At 38.8% G+C, this 18,138-nt stretch overlaps 1 protein-coding gene across 3 annotated transcripts in view; it reads right to left on the bottom strand.

Annotated features, from left to right (window-relative positions):
- Positions 1-13,938, bottom strand: part of GRID2 (glutamate ionotropic receptor delta type subunit 2) — a 1,466,011-nt gene extending 1,452,073 nt beyond the window's left edge. For all 3 annotated transcript variants that reach the window (XM_072810836.1, XM_072810835.1, XM_072810834.1), the window contains exon 1: positions 13,357-13,938. In XM_072810836.1, the coding sequence (XP_072666937.1) occupies positions 13,357-13,444 (88 nt within the window). In that variant the 5' untranslated portion in view covers positions 13,445-13,938. The remainder of the gene's footprint in view (positions 1-13,356) is intronic.
- Positions 13,939-18,138: the final 4,200 nt, after the last annotated feature.

Genomic DNA, 18,138 nt, shown 5'->3' with positions numbered 1-18,138 from the left:
CAATGCAGGTGCTCAGTACACAATATGTGTTGATAGGAACGTCAATCCAACACCTTTTATACATAATCTCCTGAAGTATTTAAGAGGAAATCCACAGATTTTCTTTTTTAAAAAATCACCATATATACGATATATGGAACTAAGATAATCACAGAGGTCCTGGCAGTCAGCAGCATCTCCCCTGAAGGATAGTCTTTTCTCAAAAATATTCTTCATTCTGCCCCTAGCCTGTTTTATTCAGAGTATTCCTCTTTAGTCACCTGGAACCATTACTCCTCTTACAAGCCCAGCAGCCAAGAGCAAGTTCTATCTTCAGTATCTGGGCAATACTTTCAGAAAATAAACTATTTCTTCTCAGCAAGCCTGTGCATATGAGCATTCAGGAGCTGATTTTCCAGTTTATAGATTATCTAAAACCCTTTGCTCCTTCTTCTTTGCTTTTGGCCATTTCACTGCTCATTAGCATTGCCACTGAAGGGTAGACAGGAAAAAGAAAAAGAAAAAAATCAGAGCAGCTAGTTTTGCTATTTATTAACTATTTATCAACCACAACAGGGACTCTTGAAGAGAAAGATATAAGTATTGGTCAGTTAGTTTTTGAACTATCCTTTATTTTCAATTTTTGATGTTTGTCCTAGTCTCAATTACACTTACATAATTAAAAGTCGGTATAAAAATGTTTCCCCAACGGTACTTATTTCCAATTGTAAAAGTAACTAATTTTACTTTTCCTTTGAGGTAATTTCCCCCTTTGTTTACTAGGGTATAAAACTGTCATTTCCATTGTTTTATACATCCAGAAGAAAGTACAGATTAGTAACATGAAATAGTAATATAGTTGTAGGTTCTAAACTAAAGAAAAAAAGAAAATGTAATTTAATTTCTCCATACCCTAGAAACCATGCTTAATAGAATGATCTGATATGTCCCATTAAATTTAAAAAGGAACTCATTATTTTTATTAATTACAGAATAACTGGATCTTAAAGCTACCTCCTCCTTTACTTGACCTTAAAGCATAGCTCAGGTCTACAGAAGACAGAAAGAAAAGAATAAGAGGGAAAAAAGGAACATGATAGAGACTTTCCCTTACTACTTGCTAGGGCATGACCGTACTGACTGTGTAGTCTATAGGTATACCACGGTGAATGAGCAAACATTAGGAAACTGACTCAAAGTTCTGTTATAAATTAAGACCTTCTATAAGTGGTAATCTCTCTATAAAAATACTATATTTTACCTGAAATATATATTTGTTTTATGGCACTTTAAGGGGACCATAAAGATGGCATTTTGAATTATCACAATCTCCCATGCCCCAGCAGAATATAGTCAGACAATTATGAGTCCTGAATTACTCTACTTCAGCTTTCTGATAACACAATATGATCTCAGAAGGCAGATATATTTAAAAATGTTTTTAAAGGATGGGAAATGAGCAGCCCAGGTGGCTCAGCGGCGGTTTAGTGCCGCCTTCAGCCCCGGGAGTGATCCTGGGGACCCGGACGGAGTCCCAAGTCCGGCTCCCTGTGTGGGGCCTGCTTCTCTGCCTGTGTCTCTGCCTCTGTGTGTGTGTGTGATGAATAAATAAATAAGATCCTTTACAAATAAATAAATAAATAAAAATAAAGGATGAGAAACATGTCTTAAGTGAATAGCTCCGTAATCACCTGAGTACATACTTAATAAGTATTTGATGAATCAAAAGAAAAAAAAAAAAGTCACAAGTTACGGTTTTCATATAAACCTAAAAGTAGGGACTCCTGGGTGGCTCAGTGGTTGACTGTCTACCTTCAGCTCAGGGTGTGATCCCAGGGTCCCGGAATCAAGTTCTGCATTGGGCTCCCCACAGGGAACCTGTTTCGCCCTTGCCTATGTCTCTGCCTCTCTCTCGGTGTCTCTCATGAATAAATAAAATCTTAAAAAAAAAAAAAAAAAAGAAAAACCTGGGGCAGCCCTGGTGGCGCAGCGCTTTAGAGCCGCCTTCAGCCCAGGGTGTGATCCTGGAGACCCAGGATCGAGTCCCACGTCGGGCTCCCTGCGTGGAGCCTGCTTCTCCCTCTGCCTGTGTCTCTGCCTCTCTCTCTCTCTCTCTCTCTCTCTCTTTCTGTGTGTGTGTGTCTATGAATAAATAAATAAATAATCTTAAAAAAAAACCTGAAAGTATATTTTCCACAAATGATATATGAATATGATGATATACACAATTTCTCTACAATGACAGATAAAATTCTGCAGCTTGATAATAATGAATTATAAAAAATATCCAAAAGATACCCTGTCTACACCACCAGGAAACAGAAAAGTAATTCCTCCCAAGTCTGTGTTTGACTCACCACCACACTAGTGATGTGTTAAAAAATTTTCAATGTTTTTGTTAATAAGAAATTTACAATCGTTTTCATTAAAAAAATCAAGCCTCCTTTGGGCTCTGTAAGAGTTGTTGGCGTTTGTAAAAAAAAAAAAAATTCACTAGTTTTCTGTTATCACCAATTATAAAAGCCACATACAAGAAATTGGACACTGAAGAGCATGATCATAATTACCACTATACTACCAACAATTTTCTCTGTCGTCAGATTGTGGAGATTATCTGAAGAAAGAATCAATCTTCAAAATTTTTAATCCCGTTTAAGCTACATGCAACAGAACAAAAGAACTGACTCTCTTGTCCCACTTTAACTCCTAAGATATTACTTGGCCTTCGGTTTTTAAAATACTAAGCCAATCTAAAAGGTGCTCCTTGTGAGGCATGTCATTGTAATGATTTCAAGGTTAAGTACCCTAAGCACTCCATCAATTTTAGGTGGCCGTTAAACTTAAATTTGTATTTAAACCTGCTAAACATTTCCTTCAAATGACTGTATTTCACTACCCCAGGAAGTTATGAACTAGCAAGTTTAAAATAACTTTTGATGTTATATATTAATTATGTTCTTGGCTCTAGCCATACTCAGCTAGCTTTTTATTAATCAGCCATTGCTGTGCCCAAACCATGGGACTTCTATCTCCTCACTGTTCATGTATTCCATGTTTATACATCAATTAATAGATGTAACCAATCAGAAATAATATGTGACATTCATATTGCATTCTCTCAATAAGACAAAATATTTTTATAGAGGAGATAGAACTGGAAATGAGAAAGAACACAAATATAATTCACCTATACTGGCATTCTTATTTTTATAAAAATATTCTAATTTTAGCGGCAGATCAATGAAATGTACATAACTTATGTGTGTATTAACAGGAGACCAGTGAAAGAACTAAGGTTCATTTTCAGAAGGCTGAATTCTGAGGTTAGAATATTTAGAACATTTTCTTTCCTCATTGTCACCTATGACTAAAGATCTGTCAGCTATAGTATGGCACAAATAGAAGTGAAAGTTCCATAAAAGGAAATATTTAAAGGTGTCACTGAAAATTAATATCATATGAATCTCTTTCATCTGTTAAATTTCTATGTGGCAATGATATGAATTGCCTTATGAAAAAACTGTATTTTTTAAAAATTGTCCTAAAATGATTTAAGTAAACCAAATATATAGTAGAATTTACTTAGAGGAAACCCACTATCAACGGAAACATAACTGTAACAAGAGGATTTCATACTATTTTAATACCAGTTATCATACAGGAATATGTGTTCTTAAAATTAATATATTATTAACATACTAAATGTTGAATCCATTTATTAAGGTATGCCAATGCTCCTCAAGGTATAATCCACTCATAATTTCAGGTAAAAATTTTTACATAAATTTTAATGCTAATCTGGGAAATTAAATGAAGTACAAATGTAGAAAAAATAATAGAGTCTATTTCAGAGAGAGTGTCTAAACTCTAATCCACCGGCACTGGTCCAGTTTCACATGGTCCAAGATTACAAAACAAAACAAAAAGCAACAACAAGGACAAGCAAACAAACAAAAAATAGTGCTATTCAAACACTCACTGTCCAAACTCAGGAATCAAATCAAATAGGTGTGAATAAAAAATGAAATTTTATTTTAAATTCTGTAACTGAAAATGTTCTCATACTTGAAACTTAAAAATTTACCATACCTATCCCAACCCCCCCACCTTTAAAAACAAAGCCCACCTTTTACCTCATAGTCCCACACCCAGCAATCCCTTGTTCTCCCTCACAGAAAAACTGAGCGGTCCTCAAGTTCTATTAAATATTCAAATCCTCAGGATGCCTGGGTGGCTCAGCTGTTGAGCGACTGCCCTTGGCTTAGGGCATGATCCTGGAGTTCCGGGATCGAGTCCCACATCGGGCTCCCTAAATGGAGCCTGCTTCTCCCCTCGCCTAAGTCTCTGCCTCTCTCCTTCCGTGTCTCTCATGAATAAATCAATAAACTCTTTAAAAAAATATATTCAAATCCTCCCCAATCAGTAGTCATTCTCAGTCCACTGACAGTACTTTATCAAACTCAGGTCTATCCTAAACATTTCCAAAACCAATAGTCATGTCTCAATTTTCATTTACAGAATTTGACAGAGTTTTTCATTTCCTCCTTGAAATGCTTTTCTCACTTAGCTTCCAGAACATCACACACTTACAGGTTTTCTTTCTCACAGGCCACTCATCTTTCTCTTTTCCTGGATCCTCTTAGTTTCCCTAACTTCAACATTTTAGAATGTCCAATGGCAGTCTTGGCATTCTCTCTATACAATTATCCCTTAAGTGAGCTACCTCTCCCATTTATTTAAAGACCATATCTAAAATGATGAATTCCAAATATACAGCTCAAATCCCTAATTCCCCCCTAAATTTCAACTTAATTAAATTCTGAAATTTGATGTTTAAAGGGACACCAAATTTAACAAACACAAATTTTTATTTCTATCTAAAACTTCCTCATTGTCCCATGTTCCAAATTTTGGTTAATAGTAACATATTTTACCCACTTTTTCAAGTAAAGTATGTTGTAAGCCTCTTTACTCCCTCTGGATTTCTTCTAGCCAAGCAACCCATCAGAAAATTCTATTTCTCCTATTTTCAAAATATATCCAGTCTGACAACTAACTACGCATCTCCTTCAGCGACCAGCTTAGTCCAATTCACTATCCTCAAACTAATTTTCATATTTGTACTCCAACCGGTCCACCCAGAGAAGATTATCTTACTAAAATAAAAACCATTTCATATTGCATTTTTTTATCTCAATCCTCCAGTAGGCTCCCTATATGCCTGGAAGATCTAAATACTTTACCATGACCTATAATGTCCCTACAAGATCCTCCCTAGTTGCCTCTCAGACCTAATTTCCTTCCACTTCCTACTTTGCTCAGTAGTAAACTGCATATTTGCTCCATACTGACTTTCAAGATGTTCCTTAAACAAATGTTTCCTTACTGTCTTGTTTCATGGCCTTTATCTCTGCTGTGCCCTGCCTTCTGATATCAGATAATCCTGTCTTTGAGTCCAGTCTCTGCTGCAGTGATTATTTCCTCAGAGAGGACTTACCAAACTACCCTATTCAAAATGTCATACTTTCTTCAACTGCCATTCTTTCATTTTTGTTCACACAATTTACCATTAAAACATATAGATTCTAGTTTATCTTGTTTTTGCCTCCCCCATTGAGAATGTAAGTTCCTTAACTTACAGAGTAAGAGACATAGTTTACTTGTTCAATATCTTAACTCCAGAGCCTAAAAACAGTATGTCATAGAGAGTAAATTCAGAATAAACATTTACTGAATGGAAAAACATTTTCCCAATTAGCATACATACATGTTGTTAGTAATTCCTACCTTGCCACGTAGTTTCAGGATTATTAACTTCTAGAATTATAATGATTTTGACAATGAAGCAAACGTCTCATATAAGGTTACCACCTAAAACTCAGGTGTAAGCCAATAAAATAACTTATTTTTAAAATAGTACTTTGAATTATTTAGGGATAAAGGAAAAAGTGTAAGAACTGCTATTTTTTTAAGATTGTTATTTATTTATTTATTCATGAGAGACACAGAGACATAGGCAGAAGGGGAAGCAGGCTCCTGTGGGGTGCCTGATGCAGGACTCCATTCCAGGACCCTGGGGATCATGACCTGAGCCAAAGGCAGACACTCAACCACGAGCCACACAGATGCCCCAGAATTCCTATTTTAATATAATTAATTACTTAAATTTTTTTTGAGCGAAAGTATTTGTTAATAAGAAACTTAACTACAGAGATCTAAAATTTCTTAACACACACAGGCAGGCCTTATACTAAGCTTCTTGTGCTTGCTCTGGCCTTCCCTCTATTCACTCAAGGAAGCTTTCAGTGGATCACCCAGCCTCAGCTTCACACTAATAACCACTTGACAACAGTAGAGTTAAAGCCAGAGCACCTGGAGCAGGAATCCAAAATTACGAAGAACACTGAAGAAACACTGGCTATTTCCTTTATACTCTGTATCATTGAGTGATATTGGACATATGTTTATATTACTAGTGTGCTTTGAGTTTATAAATTCTAAAGGCTATTGTAGTCTATGCAGGTTAGAACAGAAGACTACTCATTCCTCCATCAACCTTAATAAGCATTAGCATTGTGGTATAAGAGTAGCTCTGAACGGAACACCTTAGCCCCAACACTACACAAAACAAAAACGAAATCTAAAACAAAAAACAAATCCAGTTCTCTCAATCTGACATTGGAGTTATCTAGAATATCTGATAAACATATATTATGTATAATTCCTGTTCATATCCCCAAAAATTTCAATTTGAGTGATTAAGATTGTATGCTCCATTTATTTCCTCTGGTATTTTCTTCTTTTAAATTCACTCTGAACCTAGCTATTAGATATAGATATATGAACCACACTTGATTGTATATCTTCTTCCAATTCCTCAAATATAGGAATGTGTTTTCATTTTAGTTCACATAATTTTAGAGGTTAAATGAAAATTAGTCTAAATTTTGTTTTAGCATTGATAGTAAATGAAGAGTAAAGAAAGTAACTTCCTAGGGCTTCTAGGTTCAGTTGGTTAAGAGAGCATCTCTTGATGTCATCTCAGTTCATGATCTCAGGGTCCCAGGATTGAGCCCCCTATGGGTATCCACACAGTGGGGAGTATGCTGGAGGATTGCTCTCCCTCTCCTTCTGCTCTCCCTCCATTTGCACACACTTGAGCACTCTCTCTCTCTCTCTAAAATAAATAAATATATTTTTTAAAGGGATAACTTTCATTTTTGCTCAATTAGCCATTGATAAAATTTGTACTTTGTCCCAAACCCTTGAAATTCAAATCCAGAACATTTTTTACTATGTCCTAACATCCCCCCAACCCTGTAATTCAGTCATTTGAAATTTGTGTCCATACCCAAATGCTAAAACTCACTAATGTAAATGACTTGAATCCACATAATAATCAATCCCAGAATTACTTTAGTATTTTCCCTTATCCTTTAGATATCCATCTGATTGCTTATTTGTCCTCTAAATTCTTAATTACACTGTTTTGGGGTTTTTAAAATTTTATTTATTTATTCTTGAGGGACACAGAGAGAGCGACAGAGACATAGGCAGAGAGAAGCAGTCTCTTTGCAGGCGGCCCAATGTGGGACTCAATCCCCAGATAAGGATCACTCCCTGAGCTGAAGGCAGATGCTCCCCACTGAGCAATTCCGGTCATCCCCATTAATACATTATTTGAACTAATTTACTATAATTAATATTGGTGCAAGACAAGGTCTAAAATAATATGATGAAGTATTCATTCATTTAACCTAGAACTACATTCTCTATGTGATTTTGCTGATATTAAAACGAATTCATCAGATTAAAGTTGAACTAAGTTTCATTCTCCATTAGTCTTGTAATGGAACATGCAAGAAGGAAGATTTTACCTCTTCAAAAAAATTAAATAAACAGAAAATTTACTAAGTGACCACAGATACTGGTTATAAAAGTATAAATTACCACACAAGCCCAATGGGACTGGTAGTGGTGGTAGTGGTATATGTTTGGAAGACATTGTTACACTACATAAAACTTATTATTTATCAAGCCAAAATTATCTGAAAACATATATGATCACGCACAAAACTCAATGGGTAACATTGTTTTAAAATAAATCTGTATTTGTGCTTATGTGTATGTTATTTCATAGCTCTGTGTGTTTCGTGTTGTTATAAACATCATTTAGTTTGGCACCCCAAAAGTTCCATGAATAAACAGAACTACCACAGTTAAGAAATTGCTTAACAAGCTCCATCCACTAATTTGCTTATAGCAGCAATAATAAGCAAATTTGTATCATTTTTGGTGTCTTAGATTTTTATGGAGAGAATAAGTATTATAGAATATATTTCTGTTGTATTTTAAATTTGTGACAAATTTACACCATTCAGTCTAGCAATCTAATCTACCTGGAGAATAGAGGATGTTGTCACATCCTAGAACTAAATTTTTATAAAAATAAAAGACAGGGATAATATTTCCTATTCTTTTTTGAAAATAAAAACCACTGTATCTTACAGCATCATAGACCTCATTGAATGACATTTTTTCTGAGAATTAAAAAATACGTATCTCATGTGGTTTTCAAGTAGGACTACAAAGGAACAGCTCAGAATGCAGTGACACCTAATGGCAAAGCTATCTTTATAGCCATAAACGTATTTTCTAATAAGCATTATATTTGCAGTAAAACTGTGTAAGTATTGCTACTCACCAATATGCTGTCTATAATCTGAAATATCATGAAAATCCAAAAGCAATACCAAATACTTTACTTTTTAAGAGTAAAATAACATAGGCAAGTGAAGGAAGGGGGGAAGAAAACTTCCAGATTAGAAAGCGTGGTTTTAAAATTACAATATCTTTTGAGATAAAATTAAATTTTTTACTGTTTAAAAAGTTGAAAGTTAGTAACTTCAATTTTTATTCGTATTTGAATTACAATTTAGGAGATATTTATTGGGTGTACACTTCACTTGGAGTAGAAAGCAAAGGTCCTTAGTGTAATGGCTTATTAGTCATGTCATAGTTGATACTGTTGATTAATAACACTGTCTAACTTAATGCACATCTGAATTATGCCTCAAATAACTGTATTAAGGATACAGAAAAGAACAGTAAAGTATACCCTTACTTTAAATTCATAAACTATTGTTCATACACTCTAGAAGTTCACACTCTACGTTATCCATAACACAGGGAGCAAACAACCACTGCAAATAATAAAGGGATAATTTCGATCATTGAGATATCTTATTCGGTGCAAGGAGTTCTTGATGACCCCTGGGGGCTATTAATGAGAAGGGCTGAAAAAGAAACATGTTGGTAGAAGACACAGTACATCTTCTGGAAATACTTTTACATTCCATATTTCTCAGTGCAGAAATCATGAAAAATGTTGCTTCAAACCTGCCATCTATTATTGTTTTTAACAAGGTGACATTTTATTCACCCACCAGTTTTGTACTTTAATTTGCACTTTCTAGTGATGAAAATATTCCGTGCATTGTTTTAGGCTTCTGAAACATATCATAGTTAATGATTATGATCTCAGAGGATAAAGTATCATGTGCTTATGAGAAAAACATAAATAAATGTTTGTTTCTATTCCCTGTTGGCATGAGGCATTGTACTATGACTGCTAACAACAAAACTCTGCGAGTGATTTTTGTCATATAGGACTAACTACAGTTTGAGCATATCCTTGTAGAGATCCATAATTGAGGATAGCTCATTTCAATCAGTTCTGTGAGCACAGGAACCAGATAAAGAAATGAGCATACATTAAACTGTTAAAACATGAGATCCTCCATATTAGATTTGAAGCAAAACACAAACTGTGCAGTTGACTGGAAATGCCACCTAATCCCTGCTTAATTAAAGCAGTGCTCTGCACTCCTGTTGTGTTTAGGGAGTAAAGAGTGTGGAACGACTGATGTATGAAGAAAATAGCAGTCAGCGTGGCTAATCTCAAAGACTTTTCGAGCTTTCTAGCTACATAAATCAGAGCGACTTTTGAATAGCCTCATAAAACACAGTATCATTGCCATTCCACTCACGATTTTTTGGTTCTTCCTACAGCATGCAGATCATTAGGAAACTTCTAAGCAATCAAGTAATGTGGGTCTGATGAAATTACTCAATCAATGCACAGGCTCAAAGTAAAAGCATAATTCAAAATTATAGATTTTATACATCAAAAGACCTTTCTTTTGGGGGGCAAAGACTATCACAATCGAGGTGATTCACTTCTAAATACTATGTTTGTGAATGTGCTTTAAACAAATGTATGTAATTACCAAGTATCTTGAAATATGATTTAACAGAAACTCAAAGTAATTATGTATGATATTAGCGCATTTTTTACTGAAATAAATACACTGCCACTTCAATCACTGGAGTTTAACTATTATGATATATTTCATCATGGTAGTGAACTCATGTGTTTAATAAAATATATTAGAGTTTAAAATATGTAATTGACTTTTAAAAACTACCTGCATGAAATAAAAAAGAGAGAGAAGGATGGAGTTTTCCTATATATAATTCTGTTCAACACCGAAAGGGTTCAATATTTAAAGAACCTATTAGAACAATGTCTTTTTTATCTTTCTAGCTTGCCAGAACTACATATTGCAGCTACTTTCTACTTGAACAACACACTACATGAGGCTAGAAAAACCTTTCATTTCTGCATATCTCCTTATAACCTTAGAGTTGAAATATTCACTTTGCCTTCAGTTTCATCACATCCATCCCTTAAATCCTGACATAATACATTTGCCATAAGCATATTTCTCCCATTAATTATTTAAATGAAGGCAATCACCTCCTAAAGATAATTCTCTTTTGCTAATCAACCTGGTAAACTGATCCAATGAATATTAACTGATGGTTTAAAACTTTAATATGGGCATTTAGTTTTTAATTTATTATACTTTGGCTGGTACAGAAGTGGAAGCAGAAGGGGCTTTTAACCTCTGACCTGCACACAAATCAGTCTTAGTCATTCTTTTTTTTCTTATTTTTTTTTTAATTTGGGAAGTAATATTTATCAGAGTGTCATAAAAGATATGAAGCATTTGAAACATTTATCAATTTGCTAGCTTTATGGTAATATGAGGTAGCCTATAAAACAAGCTCATCCTCTTGCCTAATGTGCTAATCGCATTCAAGTCAAATTGCCTGATAAGTATTCCTTTTAATAGGATATACACAGCTCATGCATACAACTAGTTTTCCAAAGAAATATGTAATTTGTACACTGTTACCTTTTTTTTTTTTTTTTTTTTTGGTCTGGTTATAAATAAGTAAGCCATGTCATACTGACAGACAACAGAGCGCAAAGGAAAAAAATACAACAGTTGTGTTCTATGTAGAAACAGATGATCAGACTGCATGGTAAAACAGTAGTCATCTGGTAAAGGACAGCAAAGCGCTGTAGGTGTTTGCAAATAATATATTTATCCTGCACACCGCAGAATAAACAATAAAATAAGCATTTATCCACAAGCCTTTTCTCCTGAGCGATGAAGAGCGTAAGGCATGAAGAAACCCCTAATCATAAAATGAACGTAAAGCTACCGTGGTCATATATGTCCTCATCCTGCTCCAGTCCTTTACCACTGGACATACATGCATGTCATTTCTTTAAGAGGAGCACAGTTCCTTTCTGAATTCTATCAGAACGTTACGGAACCCCTGGATCAGACCATGAATTCCTCCCTGAAAAGTTCTAAGCCCACAGGCCCGGTTAGCCCCCAGGCAAGACGTGATCTAGCACCTAAAAGCTGTCTGGTGCCTCATTTACTTAATGCCTAAGCTCAAGGTCTTGTGAATCCTGACCTCACCCCCCCTTACGCAGAGACATGTATGGGTCTGTTGAGATAAATGACAGAGAGTGGCAGACGTGTTTACAAAGACAGCCTGAGACCCAGAAGGAGTCCCCTGGAGCTGAGGGGCTGGGCGCCCCGGAGGCACACACCGGGCAGAAGGACCCCCCACCCCCACCCCCGCGCTTGTACGGGCACAAGAGCCACCTGAAGCAGGTTCCCAGGTTCCCTTCCAGGACTCCGTGGCGTGTGTGTGTGTGTGTGTGCGTGCGCGTGTGTGTGCATGTGCACGTGTGTGTCCGTGTGTGTTGAGCAGGGGAGGGGCAGGGGGCCGAAAGGAGATGCTGAGACCCATCTGTCGCTTCAATGTGGAGACCACCCAGCCTTGTGGACGAGCCCCGTGCCCAGAACAGTCCCCCAGGAGCGGGGTCTCTCTTCATCCCAGCAAATGAACCTCGCTGGCCCGCGGACGCGAATTTCCGAAAAGGAAATCGTCGCATTAACGCAGGAAAGGCTGCGGGAGCCCGTCTGCACTCGGCTCTCACGGATTAGCGAGTGCGGAGAGCTGGAGCCCGAAGCCGCGAGCGCTGTGCATGATAATGACGCGCGGCCCCCGGCCGCCCGCGCCCCCGCCCGCGCCCCCGCCCGCGCCCGCCGCGGCCAGTCCCGGCCCGTCTGGTTGCCAATAGGTGGGGCCACGAGCATCCCCGAGCCGGCTCGGCGCCCTCCGTGCAGTGAGGCCGCGCGGCCGCAGCCCCAGCGCCCGTGCTCCCGGCCCTGCGCGGCGACTCGGCGGCGAGGCAGGGGTCTGCAGGGCGGCCCACGAGCGCGGCCCACGAGCGCGCCCCGCGCTTCCCGTGCGCCCGGGGGCCAGCGTCGCCGCCGAGCCAGGCCGGGGGGCGAGGGTGCGAAGCCGCGAGGCGCGCGGCTCCCCGTCCTCGGCCGCCCCGCCGCCAGCCCCTGCCGCCCCCTTCGCGAGTACCGCAAAGCCGGGAGGACCCGGAGGGGAACGGCGGGCTGGGGGCGCCGCGGGCTCCCCGTCTCCATCGCACGGCGCTGCGGCTGAACGCAGCCCGCTCACGTTGCGAAACCACCTGTTCGATCCGAAAGCAGCTCCCCCCACCTCTCACCCCAGTTTCTGCCTCACAGGTGACACCTCTTCTTTCCCCTAAAGATATATAGATATATATTTATATTTATATTTTTTTTAATAGAGCAAATGCACATCCGGGAAAGCATATGGAAGGTAGAGTCGATTAAACTCCTTTCCACTTGCCCGGCGCACACGCACAATGGGGGGGGGGGGTAGACTCGAGACCCCCCCAAGCACCCAGTTCACGGCACGGTTCACCGCGAAACAACGGCCCGAGTCAAGGTTCGAGCACCCACATCCTGCCAGAAAACTGGACAAGTGCGAGGGGAGGTTAGCGAGAAGGGGCAATAAACCGAAGCCGGCGCCAATAAGCCACAAGGAGGGCGGAGGGGGGAGGCAAAGGGAAGCCCTCGCGCACCCAAACGTTCAAAGTACCCACAGGCAACACCTGCCCTCTCTTACCGATGTGAATAATTGAATCCGCATTCGCCGAGTCCCAGGTTCGAGACCACCAGATGGACAAAACCAAGAGCAAGGGGAAAACTTCCATCTCCTCGTACGCTGAATCTCTTTTAGGATGGTTTCTCTTTCAATATATATATATTAAAAAAAAAAAAAAAAAACAGCCCGAAGAGTTTGAGGTCACGATAGACTTTAGCGCAGCTTTTTCTATTTTTTCTTTCTTCTTTCTTTCTTTCTTTTTTTTTTTTTTTTTTTTTTTCAAAATTCCTATCGCCAAGAGCAAAGCCTTTAATCGTCGCTGATGATGGCAGAGCGAGTAAGAGAGCCCAGCCTGAGGAAACCTCCTTCGCAAAGCCGTGTCACTTGGAGGGGAATTTTGGCATCGCCAGAGTTGTTTGCAGTTTGGCTTTTAAAAAAAAAAAAAAAAAAAAAAAAATGCAACCAGCCTCGGCTGCTCTCGGGCAGGGGCAGAGGCTGGAGCTCAGACCATCCCCATCGCTGCGCCGGGGCCGCGGGTCTCCAGTCCCAGCTCCGCCGCAACTTCCAACAGACCACCTCCCCCCGCCACCACCACCACCACGCCGGATGTTCCCCTCCTCCTCCCCCAACCAAAAAAAAAAAAAAAAAAAAGCGCCCCCCGCCCCCGCCCCAACGGCCCGCAGAGAATCACTTGTCCTCGCTGCCAAAATAAAATCTAAGTGGAAAGGAAAGATTAGGAGATTCCAGGCGGAGCAGCCAGATTCCAACAGGGAAGGGAGCAAAGCCCTCTCCGAGAGGGGTAGTAAAAGTGAACTTCAAGGTAATGCAGATAGTAATGCAGAGAAAATGCCTGTTCTGCGCGAGGCGGGGAGCGGAGCTCGGCGAGGCGGGCCCGGGGAGCCGGTTCGCTGGGGCGCGGCGGCGGGGGAGTTGCGCCGGGCGCGAGCAGCGGGGCCGGGCGGCGGAGGAGCCAGAGCCTGCGGGCCGCGGGAGGCTGGTGGAGCGCTTGGCCCGGCGGGATGCAGGAAGCGAGCGGGGAGCGAGCCTGGCAGCTTCAGCGCTAGCCCCACGTTGCTTAGAAATGGATCACCTAGGAGAAGGAGCGAGCCCGCCGGGGAGCGGTGCTGTCAGGCGGAGACGGGGGGAACCGGCAGAGGAAGAGCTCCTCTCTAATAACCACCTCCTCCCCCTATCTGCAATCCAAGGGAGCAACAAAACAGTGCTCTCGTTTCCCTTGGAATCTCCGGCTGGGACCGAGGAAAAGGCAGGACTCCAAGAGAAGAACGCGTTGAAGCTTTCTGGGTTGGTTTGGGTTGGTTTGGTTTGGTTTGGTTTTTTAGGAGGTTGAAGGCAACCTGAAAAGGCCACCCCACTTATTTAACCTTGCTAGTGCTGTTCTCCAACAGGTATTAGACTTTTTTTCTAGCCTTTGCCTGGAATTAGTCACAGTGGATAAAAACAAATTAGGGACACCTGGTCACTAAGGGAAAAAGAGACCTAGAAAGCTCTTAATGAGATTTCAATTATAAAGTTATAAAAAGGAGAGGACGTGCTAATTATTTTTTATACGGTGATTTTTTTTTCTCTCTCTCTCTCTCTCTCTCTCTCCAGAGTATTTTTAGGCAATCAGGATAACGGATGAAGAACTTGAAATTTTTAAAAATGTAGTAATTAAGTAAAATACAGGCTTCAGTGAAACATTTGATCCAAGTATTACATTGAGTAGTACATTGACAAAGGACCTATGTATATAAATTCAGAATGAGGAAGACGATTGCTTCTCCATGAAAAGAGCTGAAAAAGTATTGAATGACAGCCTCCCAGTCCCAGAATGAAAGGATTTGGGCACGCTCATTCCTTGAAATATAGTCCTGACCATTGTGAGTGACTTCCTATCTTATAATGATCATCTGATACCCAGTCTAACCCCACTTCAGACTGGAGGTTTCTTTACACAACCAAATAACTAGTTGAGGCCAGATATTAACAGGCCTGACGTTATTTCAATGATAATTGGACTCCTTTGGAAAAGTTGCTATTTGAGATGTGTGGATGTCAAATTCTTTAAACAACCTTTCAGAGCCCTCCCTTACCTACATATTTGGTAAACCTCTTTTCTTCTTACTTGATTCTTTCTAGCCTGGTATATTGGGCTAGTATGTCTCCAAACATAGTCGTACATTCTCACTTCTGTGAAATGCCTTCTTGCATTCATCTTGGGTACTTTTTTTCCCTGTACATTCCAGAAAATGTGATACCATCTTGTTACCTAAGTCAATAATTCTGTTGGAAGGTATCTATCCCTCCTCCCAACCACTTTTTCTTCCGCCTCTTCAAGGCTTAGTTCCAATTTTGCCCATGAAATAATGTCTAGTCCTTTAATATGGAATAAATCCATCCTTCTTCTGTGTTCTCATAGCACACGCTGCCTTTATAATAGAGTTAGATGGGACTACTTCTGAATTTGATGGTCCATGCCGGGAGAGTGAGGACCATAGTTTATTCATGTTTTGTTCACTGCAGCATTTTACATAGAGCCCCTTTGTTGACTTGGATTTCATCATTTCCTTCTGAATCTGGCATAAATCAGTGCTTCCAAGAAGCCATCACTGATTAATTTGTCTCAATTTTGATCATTCTTTTATTTTTCCCATTAGTATAAATGTACTCAATTTGATTATATTAATGTTATTGATGTCATTTTACTTCTTACAGAGTTCTGTTGTGATTTCATGGATCATATTTTGTTGTTACAGATAATGAATTTTTTTTTTAAAGAATGGTGGATGTACCTCTCCGTAGCTTGCTTCTATTATATTATGCACAAGGGTGTTTAAAAATCTGATGAGTCACTATGTGCTCTATGAAGAAAAAAATTGTGAAATAACCATTAACGTGGAAAGAACACTATAAAATGTTAGATTCAGAGAACTAGGAGGGACTTCAAAACATTCAAAACATTAGCTGGCTCAGTCCTGGCTTAATAAATGCCATTCATGGAGACAGCTAAATATAGTCAATTCATATCATCTTCTATCTTGGAAATCTGTTCAAGGGTATTATGAGCAAAACATTTTCATTATTTCCCAAATCCTCCCATTTATTGATTCTCAGAGGTAGCTTCATTTTGGAATAACCTGGAAAGCTTTTCAAAAATGTCACTTCAGGCTAATCGAATCAAAATCTCTGGGGTTTGGCATCTAACCAATGTGTTTTAAACTTTCTGAGTGGGACTGTAATGTGTAGCCATACTAAAGAACTACTGTTACAATATTCAAACATTTACAAGAGTCTGCATGACACATCACAAAAACCATAAAGGCATCAAAATGCACATTCTTGACATTCAGAAGAGATGATAGTACCATGAGATGTAGCTTTCTAAAAGTAACACAAAGTTAATGCAGAAATAAAGCAACAATGGCTTATAGATTTTAAGTTTAAGAAATCAATCAATCTTTTAACTGTTGAAATAATTTCTATACCAAATAGTCCTAATTAGTGGTTTTTGTATGAAATATGAGTTTAAACACATTTTTTAAATTATGTATTAATCATATTTCCTATTTAGAAAATTTCATATTGTGATACAATTAAATGGATACGAAATTAGTTTACTTAAGTTAGCCAGATACAAAGTTCTATAATGTGTAAGTTAGATGTAAAATTCCAGAGGGAAAAAATAAGAAATTCAGTGGTTGCACTTCCATATAAGCTTTTTATGAAGGCTATCTATTAGTCTAATTAAGGCTACTTAGCTTTAATTCAAGTATTACCATATGGAAATGGCTGATACATCTGGCTTGATGCACTGAAATTCAAAACTTTGGCATTCTAAAGTATTTTTGTGCGTGTGAAAAAAAGCTTCCAATCATGAAAATGTTATCCCAATGATTAATTTTTGGAATAAAAATGTAAAAGAACCATGAGTCATGAATTTACTGTATGTGGAGACTGTTGATTCAGTTCAGGCATGAGTTGTGTTATATGATAATACCCCCTTATCCATAGTTTTACTTTTCACAGTTTCAATTACCCACAGTAATCATGGTCTAGAAGCTTATGATCATCCTTTTGTAACATCAAAAGATCAACGGCAGCCTTATGCTTTGTCACAATGTTAATGTCATTCACGTCACCTCCTCTCATCACAGAGGCATCTTATCACACTATGTCATCATTAGTAAAAGGGTGAGTACAGTACAATAAGGTATTTTGAGAGAGAGAGGGAGAGACCCTATTCATATACCTTTCATTACAGTAGTTTGTTATATTAGTTCTATTTTATTATTCCTGTTGCTAATCTCGCACTGTGCCTAATTTATCAACTAAGCTTTATCATAGGTATGCATGTATAGCAATAAACCTAGGATATATAAGGTTCAGTACTAGCCATGGTTTCAGGCATCCACTGTGGCTTCAAATACACCCACTGTAAATAAGAGAAACTACCGCAATTTAAAGAAGTGATAGATAATCTAAGCAGCTTTAAGATGTAAAAACTATGGTTAGTTTCTATGGAAGAACAGAATTTGGGAGGACCATTAATTTGCATTTTTGGAGGGGATATGCAGGCTCCTTTAATCATGTACTATGTACTGTGTGTAAAGAAAGCAGTATACTGGAAATCCCTATAATATATAATTCTTTCATTTTTACATTAAACAAATACTAAGAATACCAGTGTCCAAACTTTAAAAATAAGGTGCTCACTGAATGTCCCAATGGTAGTAATTCAACGTATATAAGTCAGTTTTTAAAAACTTCAGTAATAGTGACTCAAGAGATGTATTTAGTTTTGGT

This window comes from Canis lupus, chromosome 33 (assembly GCF_048164855.1).
Source record: "Canis lupus baileyi chromosome 33, mCanLup2.hap1, whole genome shotgun sequence".
Lineage (NCBI taxonomy): Eukaryota > Metazoa > Chordata > Mammalia > Carnivora > Canidae > Canis > Canis lupus.
This window is presented reverse-complemented; position numbering and strand designations above follow the sequence as displayed.